Source organism: Dermacentor silvarum, chromosome 10 (assembly GCF_013339745.2).
Source record: "Dermacentor silvarum isolate Dsil-2018 chromosome 10, BIME_Dsil_1.4, whole genome shotgun sequence".
Lineage (NCBI taxonomy): Eukaryota > Metazoa > Arthropoda > Arachnida > Ixodida > Ixodidae > Dermacentor > Dermacentor silvarum.
The window spans coordinates 1,555,189-1,580,551 of NC_051163.1; the positions used below are offsets into that span (position 1 = coordinate 1,555,189).

At 49.1% G+C, this 25,363-nt stretch overlaps 1 protein-coding gene across 2 annotated transcripts in view; it reads left to right on the forward strand.

The window, feature by feature from the left end:
- Positions 1–21,403, forward strand: part of LOC119431366 (uncharacterized) — a 47,769-nt gene extending 26,366 nt beyond the window's left edge. The window contains exons 4-6 of one of the 2 annotated variants that reach the window (XM_037698856.2): positions 14,987–15,049; positions 19,516–19,635; positions 21,128–21,403. In XM_037698856.2, the coding sequence (XP_037554784.1) occupies positions 14,987–15,049; positions 19,516–19,635; positions 21,128–21,398 (454 nt within the window). In that variant the 3' untranslated portion in view covers positions 21,399–21,403. The remainder of the gene's footprint in view (positions 1–14,986; positions 15,050–19,515; positions 19,636–21,127) is intronic. The other variant, XM_049657281.1, reaches the window with a different exon arrangement.
- The last annotated feature ends 3,960 nt before the right edge of the window (positions 21,404–25,363 follow it).

Sequence of the window (25,363 nt, forward strand, 5' to 3'; positions counted from 1 at the left end):
TGTGTGCGTTAGTGTTGAACGCTATATTCCAGAAATAGCGTACGTACGTAAGAGTTCTGGCTACGTTTACGTTCTGCGCATGCGCAGCTTGTAGCACGCAACGCTAATGCTAAATCTATACGTTTGCTGTTTTCCGCTATACTAAAACTTCCTATTGATTCGCTATCGATTGGCTACGCAAGGTATTGGCCACATATTTAGACTAGGCTAAGCACTACGAAGTCATCCCCAGCATTTTCCGGATTAGCTATTGATTGGCTATCGATGACTGACTAAGCTTAAGTAGTCACAACCATGCTTAGCTAGTCTTAGCCAGGATCAGTGTATAGTTCACAGGGGTATGTGTCATTGCGCTTGGACCCTTTCTGCATTTGACAGCGTAAGCTGTTATGGGCTCATTCCAATAGCCGTTTCGGTTCGCGATGGTGTCCGCCGCCGCCGGTGGCGGCCGTGTCCATGACCGCTATCGCCAATAATGCGAAAAAAGTGCCCAGTTCTCGCCGGGATCGAGCCCACGCCCGCTGCGTGGGAGTCAGATATTCTACCACTGAGCCACGCAAGCGCTTGCTATCAGGCTGCGGGACAATGCCCTATAAACACGCCCTAGGCAGGCGCGCAGGCTCAGACGACCCGAGCCTCCGCCAGTGTGGTGGCGTCATCTAGTTAAGGTGCCTGCAAACGCACTGTGCGCAGGCACAGATGACGAGATGCGATTCAGACGAGGCGCGCAATGAACGCGATCCCTATGTGAGATGTGCACCACGTATTCTGGATATCTCTTCGATACATGTTATGGCATCTCCTCGCAAGGTACGAACCGCTGCTGATCCGGGCCGCTGCGGCCGCATTTCGATGGAGGCGAATGCAAAAACGCCCGTGTGCTTGCGTTGTAGTGCACGTTAAAGAACCCCAAGTGGTCAAAATTAATCCAGAGTCCTCCACTACGGCGTGCCTCATATCAGAACTGATTTTGGCACGTAAAACCTCAGAAAGAAAAAGAAAAACTGCTGCTGAAGAAGCGAATCGTAGAGCTACATGCACGGCTACAACCAGGCATCATCAGGCTCAGCAGACTGCTATGCAGAGAGCATTACAAGCCGCAGCTCACCATCGACACCGGGCGGGCAGTTCAGATCGTTCTCGTCAACACTTCTCGTCAAAACTTCTCTGGTTAAAACTTCTCGTCAGCATAGTCAAGCTTACGCTATGACTGTGCTGCGTGTGCCGCGAAGGCTTGCGACCTTTTTTTTTATTCAGCAGACACATTACGCCCAGCTTAAACAGCTCCGTTGTTAAAAACCGTGTGATTAACGCCGGTTAGATGTTGAAAATTATCCCTTTGTTTTCGACCACAGCAATATTTGCAGCATTTGGGCCTCCTCATGCACCTGTCCCATTCGGCGCTATTTCGGGGGAAGCGCCGCGTCCTTTTTCCGCGGAAGAGTGTGAAGCTGCTTACACAGATAAACCAGTGCAAATTCTGAACCACGACCCACAGTCGCGACAAAGATGCATTAGAATGTAACGAGGGAAATATTGAAAGGGATGACTACACTTGCTTGCTAATTTGCCCAGCCAGCGTCTGGTGATTTTTTACATGGCGATGCGTTATGTATTGCGTCCTTGCTTTATTCAGCCCGGGGCCGGAGCGCGACATCGATTTCCGTGCAAACCACCACACCGGTGTTCAGATCTTGTCATCCGCTCCAGACGTGTCGTGCTTGGCGCCTCACGACCTGTCTGTGCGACCTGGTTGCAGCGTCATATTTACTGCACAAGCGATTTCTAAGTCTCTTGCGCATACACTTACGATATGCGCACACTTAAGCATACGTGCCAGACGCTTAGCGACATTTCATGAGAAATAAGCCCTGTCATCTCACCTGGGTAGCAGGGCTATCTCATTCGGTGACCTTCTTGAGTCACCAAGGCAGACCCGTTGCTGTGGTAATCAGTGACTGGACTGGCATGGCTTCAGGGAGCAACTTTCCTTCGCTCGTGGTAGCTCTCACCTTGAAACAATTAAAACACTCATTAGTGGTAGCTTGACCTTCGAGATTAATTTCTGTTACTGTGAGGGAGCCGTCACTGGGGAGTGCGATGTGGAACCACCTATACTTGAGCACACAAGCGTGCGAACACAATCAAGCATAGCAGGCAAGAACGATTCTCGCACTTTTGGCTTTTCATCGCTTGTGGCTTCCGACTACTGTAACACCGATTCATACTCACAAACACACCAACTCGTGGGAATGCTTCCATAAATTTTTCCAGCCTCCCAAACGGACCCTCAGCCGTCGTCCTTGATTACATTCAGGGCTACAGAAACCTTAAAGGGGTTGAGACACCAAATTTTGAGGCTATAAAAAGCCTACTGTAGGCTTCCTCTGTATGCAAGGACACTCAACATAAAGTATTAGACACAGCAAATGTTTAAAATATATTTTAATTCGCTTCTAAGGAGCGCCTAAATACTCATTCTCGCGATCGAGACCCATCGCTAGCACAATTGACACCGACGTCACTGTGCTGGAAGCGTAACGAAAGCTTTAGTGAAGTCATACCACATTAGAGTGCTGTACAATGAGCGGTGAGTCGGTGACCCACAGCACCGGGCAAGCCTAGAGTGCCTAGAGTCTAGAGTGCAGTGAGCCGCATCGGATGCAGACGTAGAGTCGGAATCGGAGCTGCCGCAGCTAGCCCTGACGACTATAGCCGTGGTTTTGTTTGCCTGCGCTGGTACAGAACGTGTGCACGAGGGCAGACGATGCAGCTATGCGTGGGTCACAGCTTTGTGGGTCCACGTTACCAAGCTTCCTAGACAGTGACGTCACTGTCCAACTCTTGGCGCCCAGAAACTGAAACCGAAAATCGTTCACATAAATAATGCAATATTAAATTATTTACTGAGAATACAGTTAAACCTGGATATAACGACATTGACAAGTTCCCGAAAAACTTCGTTATAAAGAGGATTTCGTTATATGCAGGTTCGGCACGAAAATTCGAAAAATAAACGTTTACCGTATTTAATCGATTCTAACGCGCCCTCAATTGTAACGCGCACCCGTTTTCCGTTTTCGTCGAAGCACTCATCCTCGGAATGTCACACCAGGTACCGGATGCGTGGACGCGTGTCGTTTCGCACAAGCGCGAGGCATCGGAAACTAAGAGCGAGCGTCACGATGGCGTCGTAGCGTCGTATAGTGTTACAGTAGAACCTCGCTGTTACGTTTCCGGGAGCTGCGTTTTCCCGGCTGTAACGTCGTTTTCGACCGGTCCCGGCACAGCTCCCTTAGAACTCAATGCATTGGTAACCCCGCTGTTGCGTCGCAACTACGTTGCATCATACGTTGCGAACTGCCACCCCGCGCCGGCCCGAGCGGCCATTTTGACTTTCCATGTCGCTTGGCTTGGTGGCTTGACGATGGCATTGGCCGCCCAAATTGCCGGGGGCGACAACTATGACGTATTTTCTGTTTCCGCCAGCAAAAGTATGGCCCTTGAGATCCGTATTTGCTATATTAAGATGGTGTCCATGACGCGTTGTGGCCCTAAAATTGGTTTTGGCTCATAGATATTCCGTATAAAAGGGTACGGCCACGCTAGCGGCAAAAAACGCGCGCGTCATGCAGCGAGCGGCAAGTTGCCGCGCGTCAGCGCCTTGCCGCGAGGCCACCGTGACAAGCGCGTCTCGCCGCGCGGCAGCGCGATAAGATCTCCCGCGCTCTTCGAACGGGCGAGCAACACCGCGAGCGCTCGTTGTTTCATGCGAGAGACGTCGATTGAAAACCCGGCGCGGACCGGCGGCGTTCCGGTTGTGATGGCTCCGTGACGTCACCCTCGCCGCTCTTGATTGGTTCTTCATCTCGCGGCACGCGGCATTTGCCGCTGAACCCATTTCGCGCGGCACGCCGCGAGACCCCCGATTCCTGCCGCTTTTGCCGCGCGTTTCTGACGCGCGTTTTTGCTGCGTGTTTTTGCCGCTAGCGTGGCCGTACCCTAAAGTCCAAGGGCGATAACGCAGTCGCCGCGCGCCGTATGCTGTATGTGCGAGTGAAAACGTGCGAGGGGAGCCGACGACCGCGTCGAAATCTCGCGCGCGCAAGAAAAGCAGGGAGGAAGCGCGCCTTTTTTCCGTTGCGCTCGAGGCACCGGCGAGGGAGAGAGGGGGGCGGGATAGCGGGGCGGCGCGCGGTTGCGCAGGCCGTATCTTGAAAGCGATCTGCGTTGGGGCAGAGTCTAGCAATGTAGGTGCATCGGCGGCTCGTAGCTTTCTGCGTGCTGTGTGTTCTCGGCGCTCAGTTTGCGTTGAAGCGATAGACAACAGCACGAAGGTCACTTCGCTCGCTTCTCCAGCGGCGCTTCCACACGCCGCCAGCGTTTCACAGCGCGTGTCCGCGCTCATCGAGTCTGATGTGCCACAGCGTGTACTAGCGCGTCGGCAACATCAGCTGGAAAAGGAGAGAGTGCCGGCTTGGCGGGCTAGGCCAGCTGCAGCAAGCGGCAGGACCAGATTTGAATGAAGGGAGGGGGAAAGGTCACGCCCGCGGCGGCAAGATCGCCGGGTCGAGGGATGCAGGGCCGCCTCGCACACGCACGCACGCACACGTGCGCTCGCTTCGCATTCCATCGCGGCGGAGAAGGTGCTTCCGGTTGCTGCTCGCGCAAAAAGGTCAAAATTTGGGGCGAAATCTCTAGGTGGTCCGAGGGGGAAATTCGTTATATCGAGGGGGTCTCCCGCTGCCACTTCGTTACGTAGAGGTCTCAAATACATGTGCTTCTATGGAGTAACGCGGGGAATCGAAAAACTTCGCTATATCCAGGAATTCATTATATGGAGGTTCGTTATAAGCAGGTTTAACTGTATATGAATCTTTGAGTGTGTATCATGCTTCCTGGAGCAATAAGAAACGTTTGAAACAAAGAACGCGGAAGCCACAAATTTGATGGCTCGAGCCCTTTGAAAAGTTTCACTTTCAATTTGGAGTTTCTGCACAATGGACTCTACTTTCTAAGTCGTAAGGCGGCGCCTAGTTTAACGGTGTTTTACAGCAAAGTGACGTGGATTATTCGTGAGAAAGGTGACAGGGACGTTTCACTGCGTGAAGGCGGCTTACGCGCAAGCATATGGATGCCACGGACATATACAGCGGGCACCGCGTGGCGTCGAAGCACAAACGGAAAGGGTGCGAACGCGGTCGCTACATTGATCTCGACAGTGCAACGCCTGGTTTGTCACAGGGAAAGCGCATATGCGGTGGCTTAGCGTCTATGGTGTTGCACTGCTAAGCACGGGGTCTTGGAATCAAATCCCGGCCGCGGTGGCCGCATTTCGATGCGGGCAAAATGCAAAAAAAAAAAAAAAAGTCGAACAGAAACTTCTCTGGGAGTTGTCTACGTATGCGTAAGCATTGTGCCGCTTGCTCATTTCCGCGCAACCCGGTGTGATTATCAATGTTATGAAACTTGATCCGACCTATATAAACCCTTATCAACCCTTATCGGTCGTTATCACCACTATTGGACTAGCACCTACCCTTATCAGTTGTTGTCAACTTATCGGACTCGATCCTAGCCTTATCAACCCTTATTGGTCCCTATCCACCTTATCGCAATCCACCTGATTCTTATGAACTCTTATCTGTCCTTGTCAACCTTATCAGACTTGATCCGACTCTTATCAACACTTCTCAATGCTTATTATTGCTCCGGCCAATATAAGCCCTTATCGCTCTAAATTTAGCACCTTATACATCTGCATCGAACCACTATCAACCGTGATGAGAGCCATATAACCCCTCATCACGCCTTATCAACTCATTGGCTGCTTCTCTCTCTGTGTTGTGCGACGTCAAGCACATGAACCCACAGAGAACGATGGCATTTCGTTCGGTGAAGGGACGTCCCAACGGAAGGCATGTTCCGTGTCCACCAAAAGGCATCGGAAATGTGGCGTGTATGAAATTAAATTTTAGCAAAATCGGAATTTTCCTGACACTATCCACAATGCTCCTAGATGGCCTTTATTCCACCATCACTAAATCTTCCAACAAAGCCTTCATAGAAGTTGTTCTCCTTCGACATTTGTTCTGTACCGCAGGTACAACGCATTCATATGCTTCAGATATATTCGCCTTCTGCAAGCGAAAGATTCAGACATCCATACACAAATCCATACCTGCCAACCTCACAACAACATGAAAATTCGGGAGACCGCCGCGCGAGGGGGGGATTCAAAAAAAAGCTTTCACCCCCACCCCCCCCCCAAAAAAAAATTGTCGCTGTGCAAAACGGCGCACGTGCTACAGAGTCCATACCTGTCACGACTCAGCAAAGTGACAAAGCACAGAAACCCATCGTGTATGATCTCAGAAATACTTGCAAGTACCGCATTTTCCGGTGTATAAGACGCGGTGTTTTTATGAATTTTTCGTCGATGCGTCTTACAGAACGGTGTGACATATGTACGTTTTCTTTTTTTTTTTCGGGAAAACTGCCATCAAAATCGGATTCAATGTTATGGCCACGCAAAGCGCATTGGTTGACTTAACTGCTCCGGCTTCTGCGCGCGATATCGAGGTGCCGGGTTCTTCTGCCGAGTTCCCAAGCGCCGTGCGAGAAGGACAAAGCAGAAACGCAAGCGGCGGCAGGACAACCGCGAGTCGACCGACCCTGAAGTCGTCGCATCTGCAGATCGCTATCAAGATACAGCATGCGCCGCTGTGCAAACTACGCAGTAGCTACCCGAGTACAAGGCCCCCTCTACCCCTCGCGCTAGCGCGTCTTCCCGCCTTCCTCCCTTGTGCGCGATTCGGTCCACAGTCGCAGGCTTTCACTCGCTCATACAGCATACAGTGCCCGGGGACGATGTTATCGCCCTTGGACTCCATACGGAATATCGCGGCAGCCACGATGGCCGAATTGCGCCTGGAGTGACAATATCCACTCATACGCTTGCGCGTGACCCGCGTTCACCGAGTGAAACGTCACTGTCGTTTTTTTTTAACATAACTGCAAACGGCTGCATCTTATACAACGGTGCTACTTATATACGTCTTTTTCCGGAAAAACTGCCGTTTTGAGAGGGGTGCGCCTTATACAAAGGTGCGAGTTATAGACCGGAAAATATGGTACTTATTCTTATCGTTTAAAAGTGCCATCGATCGTTCCAACTAAACTCAGGGTGTAGTGAAGAAGAGGAAGAAGTGCTCTCGCGTCTGTCGCTGTGCGCACCATCAGCGTTCGTGGACTGCCTCGATTGCGTGAGACGTCTAATAAATCGTCATATCACATTTGGTGGAAGGTGCTGCAATCCCCGACCTCACCCTGGAACTTCGCAGCCGAACGTTGCCGACTGCTTCAGCCGCTACCATGCTCGAGCCTACCAACAATCCGCCAGCAGCTTCCGCTGCGCCCATCATTTGTGGCGCCGTCCAGCGGCAGCGGGACCCCCCCGTCTTCAGGGGAGCCGGTGAGACTGACGTGGAAGATTGGCTCTGTACCTATGAGCGCGTCAGTGAGAACAACAAGTGGGATGACCCGACGAAGTTACGTTCCGTCATCTTCTATGTTGCTGACGTTGCGAACCTCTGGTTCCGCAATCATGAGCGGGATCACCAAACCTGGTCCGCTTTCAAGGCAGCATTCACGGAAGTCTTCGGCCAGCCCAGCCTTACGAAAGCTCCGTGCTGAACAGCGTCTACGCCAGCGCGCTCAACAGCCCGGCGAGACGTACACCAGCTACATAGAGGATGTCGTCGATATTTGCGCCCGCGTCGATTCTACCATGAGTGAACAGGACAAGGTGAAGCACATCCTCAAGGGCATCGAGGACGACGCATTTCAAATGCTTCTCGCGCCAAACCCTTCATCTGTCGCAGCTGTCGTCACTCTTTGCCAGAGCTTCGATGAGCTGCGTCGCCAGAGGGTCCTCTCTCTCGGGCCTCACGCTTCCCTCCAATTCCTCGCCAGAATCCTCACTCTCCGTTCAGATTAAGGATTTTATTCGTGAGGAGGTGGCGCGCCAACTGTCTATGCTGCCTCTCAGCGATCGACCCCTACAGCCTGACACATCTCTGGCTGCTCCCATTAGGAGAGCCATTCGCGAGGAACTTGCCGACTCGCTACCTTTGGCTCAACCATGTCCTCCCGTGGCGGCACCTCTGACCTTGTGGAGATGGGTTTGCACAAGGCTTACCCTACGAGCGACGGTCAGAAAAGGGCACGACGCTCCTCCACTCCGCAACGCACAAAGGCGCTACGGCAGGGTTCGTCGACTCTCCGACACGGCGCAGAGAATGCTCCGGAGTCAGATCGCCAACAAACACGAGTTTATTCACCCAAGGTACAGCTCAGTGCTACAGTCACGGCGCTTACGGGCCAAGGCTCGCCGCAAGACCGATCGAGTATGCGTGCCCGCTGCGCTAGGGCTAACCGGGTAGCGGTCCGCCAAGCGCGATAACGAGGAGTCGCGAGAACAAAGGTCTCATGTACCCACCTCGTTGCGAGCCTGTGAGCCTCTCTCGCGGCGAGGAAGCGCTCAGCAGACGAGAGCTCGGGTGAAGAGGGTGCCCGGGGGCCGCCGCGCGGGAGGCCAATCAGGGCGCGTCCCGGTGACGTGTCTCGCGGGGCAAGCCCAATTCCGGGGGGGAGAAGCACGGTTTGCGCGGGAGAGTAAGTCCGGCGCGCTAGCCGTGTCCGCCATGTTGCCGTTACAGCAGCGGTTCCCGGGGATCGAGCTAAGCGCCACGCGCGAGCTGGGGGACGAGGCGCGGGAAGGCCCCTCGATCCCCACAACCTATGCCGCAGTCGCAGCGCGACCTGCGCCGCCGACATTCGCATTTCCTGCGACAGTGCGACCTCAAGCAGTGCCAACTCCCGTGTCGCCTCCTATTCCGCCTCGAAGCCAAGTTCAGAACCCTTGGCGCACACGCGACAACCGAACCATATGTATCGCTTGCGGTTTCGCCGGCCATGTCGCGCGCTTCTGCCATCGTCGCATGCCACCTACTAACCCTGCTGTCTCAACGCCTGGGTATGGATATTCCCACGATGCTACCGGCCATTCCATGCATCCCGACCCAGAGTATCCGCCGTCTTCTCGACGCCCTTTCGGCAACCATCGTTCTCCAGTCACCACGTCGTCGCTCGCTTTCCCCCTTACGTCGTCGCCAGTCACCTAGCGAGGGAAACTAGTTGCTGCAGTTCTGCAGGCACGAACTGCCAGCTTCGCGACTTCTACAAGGCCTGCACAGTCGCCACGCAATTTACGCCACGTCATATCACAAGGGAAACAAAGAGTAGTTCGGCATTCGCATTTCACTCGACAACCTGACAAAGCCAACTGAAGCCTACCGCTACCACGATTCACGGTGCATGCTGGTGACGAACTGCTCCCACGCCGCTTTTCCGCATGGTTATATTACAGGCCGTAAAGAAAAAAAAAAACAAGTGGCAGCCACTTTTCGGGAGATTTGAGGTCGCGTTCGTACAATCGGGAGATGCGAGAAAAATTCGGGAGGCTCCCGGACAATTCGGGAGAGTTGGCAGGTATGCAAATCGTTTACAACCTTTTGAAGATCCCTGTGACCCACCATCTGACATGTTCATGGTACTTGGCCTACATAGCATTTGGCGCAGTAGAATGTGTGACAGGCACGCTGAACCCCCATGAAGCACTCAGTTGTTTTTAGGGGCAAAGCTCCTTAGGGTCTAGCCTTGTCCGTCCACCGTTGTCCGTGGTCACATCGACTGCCACGCCATCTGTCTGTCATAGATGAAACGTTGCATGCAGCGGTTCAACGTCTACACACGAGATGGCGCTGCTGTGTATGACGTGTTCCAAACCACACAATCTCTTTCTGTCATGGACGAACGTAAGGCACGGCATACTGTGGCTCAGCGTCTACGCAGACAGCAAGCTACTCTGACGACGAGGGCGCAGGAAGCATCGGCAAAGCGGCAAAAACGCCAAGCGGACCCGGATTTGAGGGCGTGGGAAGCGGCGGCAAAGCGGCAATAACCCCAAGCGGGTGCGACTGTTTTCACAACAAATCCGGGCAGGGGCGGGGCCTCGCCTCGATGACGTATCACCATTTTCTTTTTTTTTTTTCCTCTCTATTTGGCGGCGCGGTCAGTGTGCGGCACCTCAGTTCGGATCAGCTCATTCCACGTGAGCGAAAAGTTGGCGCGCACATCATATTCGCGGCGTGCGTAGTTTTGTTTCGCTTGTGAAAGCGCGGAATGCAACAATGAGCGAGCCTCTTGACCGACAGAAGGTGATCGAGAAGTACCTCCAAGGGTTACATCATCATGAAGACGGCTACTCCCATGGCTACCTGAAGTCAGACGATGAGCTTAAGCTTTTTAAGAGGTCCTTGGCTGCCGTCAGTGAGAGGTATGCTGTGCGGACATCAAGAGACCTGAACAAGCCGTCTAAATGTAAGGATGTAACGACTGCTTCTTAATGTTTCGCTCTGCACGTAGATTTATCATTGAAAAACGCAGTAGTAATTTTAACCAGGGACTCAACCCAGCAGAACGACTTGTTTTCAGTTCTGGTTAGTGCGCAACACGAGACAATTGATTTATCTTGATTCGCCTTTTTGAAGATCGGGTTATCATTGTTCTGGTTACCGGTTCAGAGTTCCCCTGGCACCGGTTTATTTCGGTTTTAGTGGAGTATTGTTCTGGTTACCGCGACATGACCCGATCCTCAGAAATTTTGATAAATGTAAAAATAGCTGAACTGTTAGTTTCGGTTTCAGTCATGATTAGAACCGCGCATGCAAGCTAATTGTGACTTTAAAAAATGAGAAAGTCTGCCCCTATGCTCTTTACATAAATGCTTCAGAGATGTGCTTGGGCGTTTGTTTTGTATGCGCTGTGCTTTCGGCTCTTTTTTCGTTGAAGCGATAGAGCTCATGAACCTTCGCTCTCTGCTGCTGGTGCGCTTGCTCTCGTCACCGTTTTGCCAGCGGTTGTACGCGGTCATCCAGTGTGATCTATTCATGTTTGCGTGTGTGCGCTGACAACATCCTTGTTAATTCAGTTAGTTAGTGAATGTGTCCAAGTTTTCAGTCAGAGAATATTTAACATAAAAGGCATGCACTGCCAGTATTTTGTTTCACGAAATTTGTTTATGGGCTGTCATTCTCAAAATTCTGAGGAGCTGTATAAGCTTGGACATGTAGCAGCACCAGCAACGCGCAGAACTGCTGTCGACGGCGGCAGGCCTTTCGCCCGCGTTCGCACCGAACGCGTGCGGCGTTGGTAACGTGTTTATGAAGAACGTGCCCACCGTACACCCTATGGCGGTGTACCGTAGCGACCATAAGGCCATAGTCCCTGTGGTCACTAAATAAATGAAAACCACCGAATCATATATATTTCTAATTCTTTAATAGTTCAAATAACCAATTACACCATCACATCTTAATAGTCATAATTGGAAATACATCATTTCCACCATAGTACAGCTCCACTGGTCTTCCATCTCCACCCCAGTAGGAGGGCTGACAGTTTCTTTTTTTTTGTAGTTTATGTAGTTCAAACGACGCATTGTTTTATTTTAAACAATGCGTCGTTTGATTGATTTTCCCTGCATGAGGTATTCCAGTTTGAAATATACACAGTGGTTGTCATCGTAATATAAAGAGCTGAATGCGTCTTATTAATTACTTAAGGATTGAATTAATTTTAATTATCCAACTCTGAAATAACTCAAGTAAATAAAGCTTACGATTATTAAATGATTAATTAATTAAAGGTAATTATACTGTTCGTTTGCATGACTCATATCACCTAAATGATTCAGTATTTAGGTAAATAATCATTGTGTAATTAATTACTTTTGGTATATCCAATCGATTGCTGACCCTGTGACATTTAGAAATGAAGTAACCAGTCTGTTTGCATAATATTCATGTATTATTTGAGTGATATCTGCATACAACGGTGTAAGTTTTCATTGATACAATTTTTCATGTGTGACACGCGATTGTAAGAATTGCATGTGCATTTGCACAGTTGTTCTCCGTGAATTTCCAAGAATTTCTCTAATGGATCCTAGCAATTAAAAAGCAGATAATTAGGCGCTATGTGTGCAAAGCGCCGTAGCGCATCGGAAGCGGTGCATGATGCCCATGCTCTGGTGGCGCCATCTCGTGACTTTCGACGTCAAGTGCGGCAGCCCTGAGCCCTCCCAGAACACCACTACCCCACATTCTAGTACACTATACTACAGTGGAGACGAATTACAGCAAATGATTGAGGACCTTAATCGAGAAAGTGTAAGAATTGGGTTGAAGATGAATATGCAGAAGACAAAGATCTAGTACACTATACTACAGTGGAGACGAATTACAGCAAATGATTGAGGACCTTAATCGAGAAAGTGTAAGAATTGGGTTGAAGATGAATATGCAGAAGACAAAGATAATGTTCAATAGCCTGGCAAGGGAACAAGAATTCAGGATCGCCAGTCAGCATCTAGAGTCTGTAAAGGAGTACGTTTACCTAGGTCAATTACTCACAGGGGACCCTGATCACGAGAAAGAAATTTACAGAAGAATAAAATTGGGTTGGAGTGCATACGACGGCACGCATTGCCAAATCCTGACTGGGAGCTTACCACTGTCGCTGAAAAGAAAAGTGTACAATCGTTGCATTCTACCGGTGCTAACATATGGGGCAGAAACTTGGAGGTTAACAAAGAAGCTCGCGAACAAGTTAAGGACCGCACAAAGAGCGATGGTACGAAAAATTATAGGACTAACGTTAAGAGACAGGAAGAGAGCGGTGTGGATCAGAGAACAAACGGGGATAGCTGATATTCTAGTTGACATTAAGCGGAAGAAATGGAGCTGGGCAGGTCATGTAATGCGTAGGATGGATAACCGGTGGACCATTAGGGTTACAGAATGGATACCAAGAGAAGGGAAGGGCAGTCGAGGTCGGCAGAAAACCAGATGGGATGATGAAGTTAAGAAATTTGCAGGCGCAGGTTGGAATACGCTAGCGCAAGACAGGGGTAATTGGAGATCGCAGGGAGAGGCTTTCGCCCTGCAGTGGACATAAAATATAGGCTGATGATGATGATGCTACAGTGGCTAGAATGTGGCCATTCTAGCCAACTGTAACTATACCAGTACATGCCAGCGTCACGTGACACGCCCGGTGGCGCGCTAAGTGCGATTTCCGCACATCGCCCGCAAAAGGAAGGCTTCTCCCAAAACCTGCTGGCGTTTGCCGTGCGTGAGACTGTCATGGTGGTACTCGATAATTCCCGCGCACATTTTTTTTCTCCATCATTCGTTCAAAGCATGTTCGAGGGCCCTAATTTCGCTGCGCGCAAGTGCTTAGTCACACGGTACTTTGTCAAATTTCGCAGTGCTTTCTTTATGCCCCCAAAAAATCAAAATCACGACAGCTATCATCATGGAAAGGAATCATTTGAATATTTCTCAATGGGCTCTACAACTTTTCTATTGAAGATTCTGTGTTTAAAGCAGTACTTTAAAAATTGGTTAATTAATTATTGTTACTTATTTACCTAAGCTCACAGTAAAAAATACTCAGTTTCTCAAGAGAACGGTGGACAATACTAAGTTGGTTGCATTGTCATAACGCACCCGTGGAGTTTTTAAAGCTTGGCACGAGTTATCTGAAACAACCTGTATGTGCATTACTTTGACATGAAATTATTGAATCTCGATTGGTTCACTAGTATCATTTATATCCCTGATTTGCAGTGTTCGGTGATCCATTTTCGTTCCAGTAGGGCAGCCCGGGCCTCAGGCATACATAACGACGACGAGAGGCCTCGGCGCGCTTGCGTTCCGCAAACTCTGCTGGTTTGAGAAGCTTCTTGGGGCTATAGACAGTCCTGAGAGCGATAAGTGTTTGGACACTGTTTAACGAGCACTTCGAGCACTATACATAGGCGTTTGATTACTCTAGCTGCTTCACGAAAACGGTCAGACAGATGGCAGGAAAAATTCAGCTACACTCGACAAGAATGTTTTGCAATAAAATTGTCGTCCCTTTCATGATTAAAACGAATAGCTTTCTTTGGTTCTTTTGCCCGCTTTCATACTTGAACGGGCGCGTTCGCCACCGAGCGCCCACTAGCTCTTTCAGATGTGCTGTCACGCGAGATACCCCCCGAAGGTCTACATGCTGTGCTCGGTGGCAGCGCTGTGTGGCGCTTCTCCGCTGCTAAATATTTTGTTGCCTTATGCTCTTGAAATGTACGCTTCTTTCATGGCTAATACACATTTCAGTATCATATACTTGCCAACCTGTTCGTTACCATACTTTCACTATTTTCTTGGCATTTAGTGGCCGCGAAGCTTCTGCAGTAATCTAGTTTGGTTCATAAATCAATAGTGCTAACCTTTGTTTTTGTTTATAACTATACATATCGGCTCCTCTGCTCTCAGTTACAATGATTAACTGAGAATAGTTGGAAGACCATGTCAGGGCCCTTTAAAAGGCGGGAACAAAAGCCACGCAAGGGATCTCGTGCCGTAAATAATTGATACTGATGATTTCAAACGTGTTCTATAACAGTGTTGGCATATCTGTTGTAAGTGTAATATTAAAATTTGTTTCGTGTCGTGAATATTTGGGTGCGCCAGGAATAGTAGATATTGAGGTTTGCAAATCAAAACTCATAAGACGAGCAGATTTTCGTGGTCCCTTCGAGTAGTTCCTTTTAACGGAATTCTGCTGTATTAACCAGTAATTGCAGCTCGAACAAATAGGACATTCAGGCATACAAACAACGGGCATCTTCGTGTCTTGTTTTCTTTTGCGCTGGAATTGCATCGGCTTTCAAGAACAATTTGCGATCCAACCATGATACAGAGCAACCACGAGGCGGTATATAGAGCGCACGCCTGCGCTTGACACAGAAGGGAGTGGGGCACACTCGTGCTGCACGTGACCTTTGATTCGCCTCTTTTTCCATGTTGCACGAAAGGACGGCGGTGTCAGTCAAGCAGGAGCCACCGGACGAAACGGATGCATCGGAACACGAAGCCAGGTTAGTTCTCGACTACCCAACCAATATGGCTACCACATGATTAGGCGGTGATTATGGATGCGCAGGTTTTATGGGGCACATGCGAGATTCTTGTAGATTAGATGAAATTTTCGAAATTCCATTTCATCCCTCTTTGGCTGTTCAATGGTGGAATGCAGGGCACGGTACCATAAGCTGAGCCAGTTACATGCAGTTCGTTGTGGATACATAGCGCAGCAGACGAAGGACATATAGAAAGGAGAAGACTCGGAAGCATTGAATATTGCAACGTGGAGATACTCTCCTTGCACAAAACGCAGATGTTTGCTCCTCCAATGAGGCATGCATGATAAAAGATAATTACAACAATTAAACTTAGGGCAGAACTCATCTCTCGATGGCTCTCAAAGGTAATGCGATTAGCATTCGAACAATGCTGCGACGCGCCGTATTTCTGAATTCACATTCATTTAACATCTGTAGTGGTCATTCTGAGACTTCCATTGCTTCGGTATCAAGGTCTCTCGTATGACACCGACGCAGTGACGAAGAAGCAATGATGTCGGTGGAACGACAAAGGCGGTATAATGACAACAGCGTGACAATGACGACATGAGGATAATGTGATGACGACGAGGGTGTGACGATTGTGTGATAACTATGGTATGACGAGAGTCAGATGACGACGATAGCACCACCACGAGGGCGGTGTGACGACGATGTAATGACAACAATGGCTTGGTGTCACAAAAGTGCACTAAATCAAAGTGCGCGCCGCATGACGCACGCCAGCGAAGGACTACGTCGGCCCCGCGGCAGCTTCGACAGAGAGAGCGCATACGCCACAGACAGTTTGACGCGCACGCGCGATCAACGGAGTGTAGAAGCTTCGACAAGATATGCGAAGGTTAAGGGGAGAGAGAGAGCGGGCACGCGCCGAAACACCCTCTCAGACCCAGACTCACGGCGAGTCGAGAGAAAGGGGGGGGGGTTACGACAACCCGAGCGTGCGCCAACGGATGAGTCACCACCCTCCTCGAAGACTTCGGCCGCCACGACTGAAAACGTGAGAAATGTCTAGAAGATTCCCAGGCTTTATTCATGCTTTGGGAGCATGGATCCGTCAGAAGGTTCGAAAAACGCCGGTGAGGCAATAAAAGCACCGTGCGGGAATCAGCAGGGGATCAGACCGCACCGGTGAAGAGATGTGACGTGAAGACCTACCGTCTGTGGAAGAAGGTGATTCCCAGGCAAGCTAGTCGACGAGTTCCTCGAGCATATGCATTTCCGGAAGAAGTTCCTTCTTCAAGGTTTGCCTCGAGCTACGCCGAGATCGTCCGGCTCAAGACCAGCACGGGTGAATACGAGTGGACACTTTGTGTTCCTATTCATTCTGCACTGTACGTGTTGGTCTTTTAGTGCTTGTCGTTAATTATTTTCCAGTGTTTTGTTAACACCCATCTGAATTGCATTGTGTTGTGCCTAGCCGAAGTTTGTGTCTTTATGTAACTGCCTTATTTGAAGCATATAGACAACTCTGGGCTCTGACTCGGTCTTTGGACCACAACCGGCGTTCGCTGGTGCACCAGAGGGCCCCTTATAAATTGTCCTTGCTTTCGTGGGGTTATTTTCGGAAGATGATAAGTTGGCTTTGGAATTTGGCCCTGTGTTGGCGCCTCGCTCACGGGGTGTGTGACAGGATTGACGTCGATGGAGCGACGAAGCCGGTATAACGACGACGACAATGGTTTGATGACGACTGCGGGGCGACACTGGCATGATGACGACGGTATGACGAGTGACGGATGACGAAGTTGGAATGATGACGATGCAACGACCACGACGGCATCATGAGCACATGCCTAGTGAGCCAAGCTGTAAGACAACTCGGACCATTGGGTTGGCGTAATAGTCGTAACTACAAAAGCGTGATGCGAGTCGGATCACAAAGTTGGAATGACCACGACAGCATCACGACCACAAACACATACCTAGTGGCGCAAACTGGTAGACAACTTAGGCTACTTGGTCGGCACAGACAGACAGACACAGGCAAACAGATAGATAGGCTCAAAACGCCTGAAGTAGGCAAAGAATGCTAATCGCTATTAAAAAGGTTTAAACACTCGGTACTTCTTCCCTATCTGGCAGGCTGACAAGCGCGTGGCGTCTCTTGCAGTGCGAAAGGCTTCCACTATACCTCTGGTATGTTGCTGTTCACGTGTCTTTTTTTTTTTTTCCTCGGGAGGATTTGCCGCAAGGCATAAAGAATAAAACAAAGTTAAATGAAAGCTTCTAATTTGGCATCGTTCAAGAATTGCAGCAGTGTCTCTGCAAACATGTTGTACACCACCCAACGGTCATAGTTTTATGGTAGATCTGGCTTCAGTCCATCCTTTTTAAATTATTTGATCGCCTGCGTTCCAGGACAAATTTAAAGCAGATGTCGAGCATTGGGGCACGTTCCTTGGTCGTCTTTTGTTGATCCCCAAGCACAGGTGACCGATGGTGTAAGGGCCACTCCAACCCGAAGCCTCCGCAGAGACACTTCCTGCATCCGGGTAAAGGTTACGGGGACGAAAGCAGACGCACGGGGCAATCAAGGCGCGTGTGTCCCATCGGAGGCTGGATTTCAGTGCTTGGTAGAGAGCACGGGCATCCGATGGGAGGAATCAAATGGGCCAGGTGATCGAACTAGTTGGTCTGCCATGTCGTTAATATGATTACAACCATGTCCCTGTACCAGTTGCACCTCAATCCTAAGGTGTGAGGACTTATGGAGTGCGTGGATCTCTTGACACATTTGTAGGGTTTTTGTTACTTGCTCAAGATGTTTCACAGCACTGAGTCAGTGAAAGTTTGCACTCTTCTGATGGCGTGTTCTGTACTAATTGTATTGATGGCATCGCGTATGACCCGCCAGTAGTAACAGCTAGTCGGGTGTTTGTCTCGTAGGTGAGAGAAGATTGAATTGCGGGATGAGATGGGATCACGAAGTTGACTAGTCCTCTGCGCGGAGAAGCCGTCGCACCTGTATACATGATACAGAGACCCCCAGGGATGGTAGCCTCAATATGGGTAACTTGACGGTCCTGTCGGTAGAGCCTTAGTTTTGTTTGTGGTGACCGATGAATGCATGTGTTCGAACAAAAACAAAATATTGTGGATCACACGCGCTGCGAGAATCGGTTTAAGCTAAGCTTTCATTTCTGTTTGCGAAGATCTTGTTTAGCGACCGTTTGAAAGTATAGAGCACACGACCGAGTTGGACAGATTTTCACTGGGAAGTGCTTCGCTCAGTATAAACTTGTGGCGCTCAAGCATGCGGGTCACACACATGACAATGAAACGCCCACGACAGCATGACGACAATGGGATAACTACGACAGAGTGACAATGGAACGGTGATGACGACTGTGGCATGACGACGCTTGAATAACGTTGATCCTACGACGATGGAACGACCACGATGTTATCCCGATGACGGTATGGCCGCGAATGCTTGACGATGGCTGTATGATGGTGACATTATTTAAGGAATATAAAAGTCAACTGAATTAATTCTACGTATTTGTTCAACACATGCAGTGACATAGCACGCATGATATAAACGTGGCAAGAGATGCAGCACTTGTATTCAGGCGCAACAGTCCAGAGAAGAGAATGGCTAAGGCAGCCACCGTGGTAGGGCCGCATGCTCTGTCCATTCAGCCACCGACACGGTCACGAAGCGAGTGAATAACAACGTTACCACTTTTCACTTATGGCAGCTCGCATACATGGGAAGAGAGGGAAAAAGGCGACACCAGAAAGCATGCCTCGTTTTGAGACTCCTCAGCAAAGGAAAGGCTGCTACTAGATGCATGGCAACAGTTGCGGACAAACTGAAGAAATGTAAATTGAATATACACTATGTTTCTATTTCTGAAACATAAAAACAATAAACGATTGCCCACGCAGACGGCTGGTGCAGGACTTGCAAATGCAAAGCCGCATTGAAGCACCATTGCATCAAAACGACACTGCGCATGCAGCCGTCCAGCAAATGCTGCATCGATGCGATGCGAAGCAGTGCTCAACTTCTCGCAGGCTACGAACAGTGGCGCACAACGTCGTCTCGAGCAAAAACGTTTCGTTGTGTGTTACGAGTAGTACTACGTTGACAAACACAAGTGGTGCACGCAAGGTAACGTTTAATGCCAAATCACCGCTATCGCATTGCACTAAGCGCTGGAACTTGCACATTCGCTGTCGACATCACTGCCAATTACCGTTAATCAACGTAAGTAAAGCTTCACAGATTCCCACAGTGCGTGAGATCCTTCCAGCGTGCCCCCGGAAGGCCTTTAGACCGTCTTCAGCACTCTCCCTCTAGTTGATGGTTGCGAACTTAAGCTCAGTCACAACCACCAGTCAGTCGGACACATATAAAAGGAAATCGTGTCCGTGTGTGTGTTGTGGCTAGCGACGGGATTCCGCATTCGCAGCCTGGTGGCCTCCGGCGGCGAGGAGGACGGGCCAGCAGTGGAGGACACCGATCGCGAAGACCTGGAGACGCTGGCGTCGTTGCAGCGCAGCATCACCATGGCGAGGGCACTCTTTCACAAGTGAGTCGCAGTGCCGCACACTTCTGCCAGGACGCAGCCTTCTTTTCCTTGATGGTACTGCTGTCCCTGCCCTGCAAATTAATTAGTTCTCCAAAAAATGACTTGTTCACTTCGGAAAACAATGCGGAAACAAGGCACCCAGCAGAAACGTTGACAAGGACCAGGGCTAGCTCAAGGCCGACATTCAGCATTTCTACCGGCTGGCTTTGCGTCGCTCGGCGTCAACGCGAAGGGCCCAAATACCGAGCATGGGACAGGCAACATCTCGGTGTCTCGGCTTGTCAACGACGCTACGCCAGCCGGCACCAATAGAGATGCTGAATGTGGGTTGGCGTTTAATGCACAAAATGTATGACTATACTGGATATTTTACAACGAAGTTTTAAGGCGCTTAAAAGTGCTCAATAACGTTATGTGCCTGTTTTCACTGTTTTCTTTTAAAAAATGTTAAAACACATCACTCGTGAAGTTTATTATTTCATATCGTCAGGCAATGTCACAAATGATGTGCAGGCAAATCTTGAAGAGTGTGTTTATTACGGACTTTATGAATATTGCTAAACCCTCGTCTTCGGCATATTTAAAGGCGCTGAAACGTTTGAGATGTTTCCCCGCTGCTCTGGGAGGACCAAAGATGGCAGCGATTTTATATTTGAACTAAATTGGCGCCATGCTATGGATGACGTGTACCGAACGTTTCAAGTGTACAGGCCAATTATGTGTTTTGAACCTCAATCCTTTTCTCACCACTTTCATGCCTTATACCAAGTCCTGTAGTTGGTTTTTACCAGTCTCCTAGTCTAATTATGCGAATCATGTTTATATTTTGTTGAAGTATGAAACACGTTTGTGGGTGACGTACGATAAATTTTTATCTGTGCATGTTAATTACAGTCTTTCTAGAAAATTATACTTATTCAAGGGTTCTGGAGTGTCTTACGGCCTTTATTCGCAAAGTTTCCCGGAGTCCTAAAATAACATTATTTGACAGAAACTTTGCTTTCCGAGAAAACGGGGGAACCATCGTTTAACCATGGTGCCTTCAATGGTACTTTCATCGACGAAAAGTGACAATATCGATTTTGTCAGCATTGCTGCGGGCTGGTCAGTCACACTCTTCGCCAAGGCATTTTTATTGCGATTGGCATTCTTTGTCTACTTAAGCCGTTTTTAAGCATATATATATCTGGGTCGCTGCTTACGCCGACCGAGTGCCCCAAGTTGTCTCATAGCCTAGATCAACAGGTATGTGCTCGTGGTCTTGATGCATTATTGAAGGCATGGGTCTAATCTATGAGAGACGTTGTAGTGATTTGTAATTTTATCACCTGCAGGGGTGCTTAACCGTGCACGTAAAGCGCGGCACACTTGTTTTGCACTAGTCCGTCCCATCGGAATGAGTCTGCGGCTCGAATCGCGACTTCGACAAGTGTGGCATTATAGTCGCATTGCCTCTCATCACAGATCCAACTGACATCTGTTCGGCTTGCAGGCGGCGCAAGGATTTCAAGAATGCCGTGGAGTCGTTTGAGCCACGTTCGGCTTCTGTTGAAGCCTCCAATCGCCTGGGCGGAGACTGTGACACCCTCCGGTGCGATGCGCGCACGCAAACGCTAACACCACCGCCTGTTGAAGACGGCCTCGAACACTTTGGTCTCTTTGTGGCTCAGAGGCTGCGCATGAAGGACCCGACGACGCAAGCACGTCTCATGTCATCCATCTTAAAGCTAGTTGTCGAAGCGCCAAGTGGGCTTTCAGAATGACTGTGCCAACGATGTCTTCATTGTCGCTTTCCAAGTGCATCGCCTACTTCAAAACAAAAAGATACATGACTAAGTGCTTCCGTCACCAGTAAAAGCGCTCTTGTAATGAAAAAAAAAATATATTGTGCAAACCCAGCACAATGTTGGCACCTAAACGAAACGAAGCTTGCGTGATATGTGATTCTCGAATGCCAGGTAAGGTTAATTTGAATGTCAGAAGCAGCGTTCACTGAAGGTGTAAGTGCTCGACTTTGACGAAAAGGCAGAAACGGTGAGTTAAATGCAAACGTTGTTCCCACAAAGTACTGTCTTGAAATGTATACAAGTTGTGCCTTTTTTACAGATTATGAAAGTGAATTGTTTGCACGAATAGTATACACTGGGAAGTGGTTGTGGATGAGAAAAGCAAGGGTTGGCGCTATCTTCGGCAGCCCTTGAGGGAACATGGCTCAGCACCAAGTGTTCACAACATACACAGGATTTCGAAGGGTGCAACTTTAGCGGGTGCACGCTCCAGAAAAGGGACGCAGCGACGAGGCTGATGCAAGCCCGCACAACCGTCTCGGAATACGTCGTTGTCAAGCGGCTGTTGATGGATGCCCTTTGACTGCAGATCAGGACGACGAGACCAAGAAACTGCTGGAAAAATGGACTAGGCGGCAACATTATACGGCTGTCGAACTCTACTTCAAACGAGAGTGGTCGTGTGACACCGGTATTATGGCCGCTGCCAGCCGCCAAAGCCAACCGTCAAACGAACCAGCTAAGTGCATTCAATAAGACGATATGCGCCAACTGCGACAAGTTTGAACCCTCCTGTCAACGGCCTCATCCTTCGCATCTCTGGGGCAGTGAACCATGTGTGCCTGTGACCACCGACTCACCCAAAACCAAACAAACCAGCTAGACACACTCATACGAACAGCGGTGAAAACGGCGACAGGCCTTCCTATATACACCTCAACAGCCAGACTATTACAGCTTGGTTTGCATAACACCATGGCCGAATTAATCGAAGCCCAGAAAGTTGGTCAGATCGAACGACTGAAACGTACATCGACAGGAAGGCACGTACTCAGACAATTACGTTACCCAACATCAGAGTTTGCCCCACGAGAGCCCCTGTCAATCGCCCCAAACATCAAAGAAAACATTACAGTGGCCCCCATACCTCGGAATATGCACCCCGAACACCATAAAGGCAGGCGCACTGCACGTGCAATGGCACTGCACCGAGCATACGGCAACGACCTTGACACCTTCTATACAGACGCCGCGTGCTACCCCGACATTACAGCTAAAGTGGTAGCAGTGGCCGACTGGAGGGGCGAAGCACTATTATCAGCCACAATACGCACTGACAACTGCACGGAAGCCGAAGAATGTGCCATAGCCCTCGCCATCAGCGCTCAACCCCCAGATAAGATCATACATATTCTTACAGATTCCCAGCAAGCATGTCGAAATTACGCACAAGGACGGATTTCACCGATGGCTCATAAAATTCTACACAAGAAGCAAAACATTCCACTAGTTCACCTAGTCTGGACACCTGGGCATGCGTCTCTCCCTGGCAATGAGCGCGTTCATGCGGCAGCCCGAGGCCTAACCCTCCAGGCACCGGTGGAAGACCAGTCCAACCCAGACAAGGTGGAAACGATACCGCTTACATACACGCATATACTACAGCACCACAGATTATCCCGTAGAACATTCCCTCCACCACACGTGAAGCTAAACCGTGCAGATGCAGCCGCTTGGCACCAGCTCCAACCTAATACGTTCCCCAGCCTTGCTCTCCGCCACACTTTTTACCCTAGCCAGTACGCCGACAAATGTCCTTTCTGTGGTGGTCACCCAAACCTCTACCATTCTACGTGGGAATGCTCCAAACCACCCGGCTTACCTAGAATACCCAACCCCTCCCCATCCCAGTGGGAAGCCGCTCTTTCCAGCACAGCCTTCGACGACCAGCGATGCCTGATCGACCGGGACAGCCGGATTGCAGCAGCAAATGGGGCCCTGGACTGAGGGCTCCACCCTCTGGGACTTCGTTTTAAAACATAAAATAAAGTTTTCTACTACTACTACTACTACTACTGTGAGTACTTCCCACATTGTATTCAGGGAGCAAAGGCGCCCGTGTCATTGCACGCGCCCTCGCTCTAAAGGTGAAGTCTTCGGCGACTTCGGACGCTCCGGTTGGAGGAAGGTGTCACCGACGGTTTCTCTGGCCTGGGGGAGACGGAGAGGATTTAAGGAGCCATCTTGCCTGCCAACCAGTGGGCTCCCCCAGGATAATGATTTAGCATGCTCAGACAAAACGATGTGAAAGTGCTCCCATAACGATGTAGCTGCGGGATACGATGTTATCATGAACTGAGTTCTGTAATTCTGCCAGTAAATTTTTTTTTTCTGTAGAGAAGTTTGCCTTTAATTCTTGTAAATAAACCTCCTGTTTCGTTTCTCCATCTTCTGGACCTCGTAATTTATCTTCAAGTTAGCAACTCTCGTCAAGAAGTCATTTTGCAGGCAGCCAGCTATGCATCATTGTTTGAAGTTCCGCAAAGCGAGACCAGGTTGACCAATGTGTTCATGTAATTCTAATATTTGTGTCTGTGACACGAGTAGTGAAGTAGAAATAGCGTGAGCACCTGTGTGTGCGACGAGAGCAGCAAGACTGTGACGGCATGCAGTTGCACGATTTCTACATAAACCAAAAGCGGCACAAAAGGAACGGCCACACAAGACAGAGAAGTACACAGGACAGGCGTAGATCACAATTCTTACACAGGATCACAGTCTGCCCTGTGTACTTCTCTGTCTTCTGTTGCCGTTCCTATTGTGCTGCTTCTATACTATGAAGATCAACCAACTCGCTCAGTTTTACAATCTATTGCAATGATTTCTACGAATGATCGAACTGATGTAAACAAGTGGCATGGATGTGCGAGATGGGTAAGAAACTCGGAAAATAAATGCTCACTAATGGCAGCACGTCGTATCACTTGGAGGACACATATGGGTGACTTGATGGCGATGCTGTAACATAACCTGAAGCCTGTGCCCTTTTAAAGCCGTTCGGATCAGTGGTGTGGTGCGGTTGCTCGCCTTGGCCAAGCAGTGATGACGCTGCCATAGTCTAATTTGATGCAGCGTTGGAATTTAGACCATGGCATGTATGCCAATTGTTTTATGACATTCATCGCATGACATGTCATTAATATCACACATGCATGCCATGATAGGCATAATATGTCCAGATAAAGAAATGCATGTCATTAAATCTATTATATCATCTCATTGATGACACGATTGTAATTCATGTCGGTTCCTTTCTCTCCCATCTTTATCAGGTTATATATGACAAGGATGACATGCATGTCACGAAGTAATGGCGTCGAGGTCATTTCTTTATTGGAATGTGTACCAGGATATGTGTGTGGCCAGACATGCATGTATCACATGGCATGCTTATGCATGTCTTGTCATTAATATAATGTCAACGTATATTCATGTGGTCACACGGCATTCATGTCAGGTCATTCATATCTGTATATTTGTAGAGTTAAAGAAACGATGACAGCATGTCATTCATATGATTCATGTCATGCATGCATCTCATGACAAGCATGCAATGTCATTAATTTAATGACATTACATGCGCTTGTATGTCATGTCATGAAATCCATGCCATCCATTATGAAACGACTACGACGGTATCGTGTTATTCATACCATTTATATCAAGACATACATGCCATGACATGTTCATGTTATGTATGCATGCATGTCATACCGCCCCATGCCTATTCTGATATAGTATATCGTAGAATAGTTCAGTGTTGGGCTAGTTGGTTTTCCATAACTGAACATGTAACTTAGCGCAATAAAAAGCACAGACGCAAGAAAGGGAGACAAAGACAAGCGCTACTCACAACTGTTTATTGGAAGGGAAGGATTGTA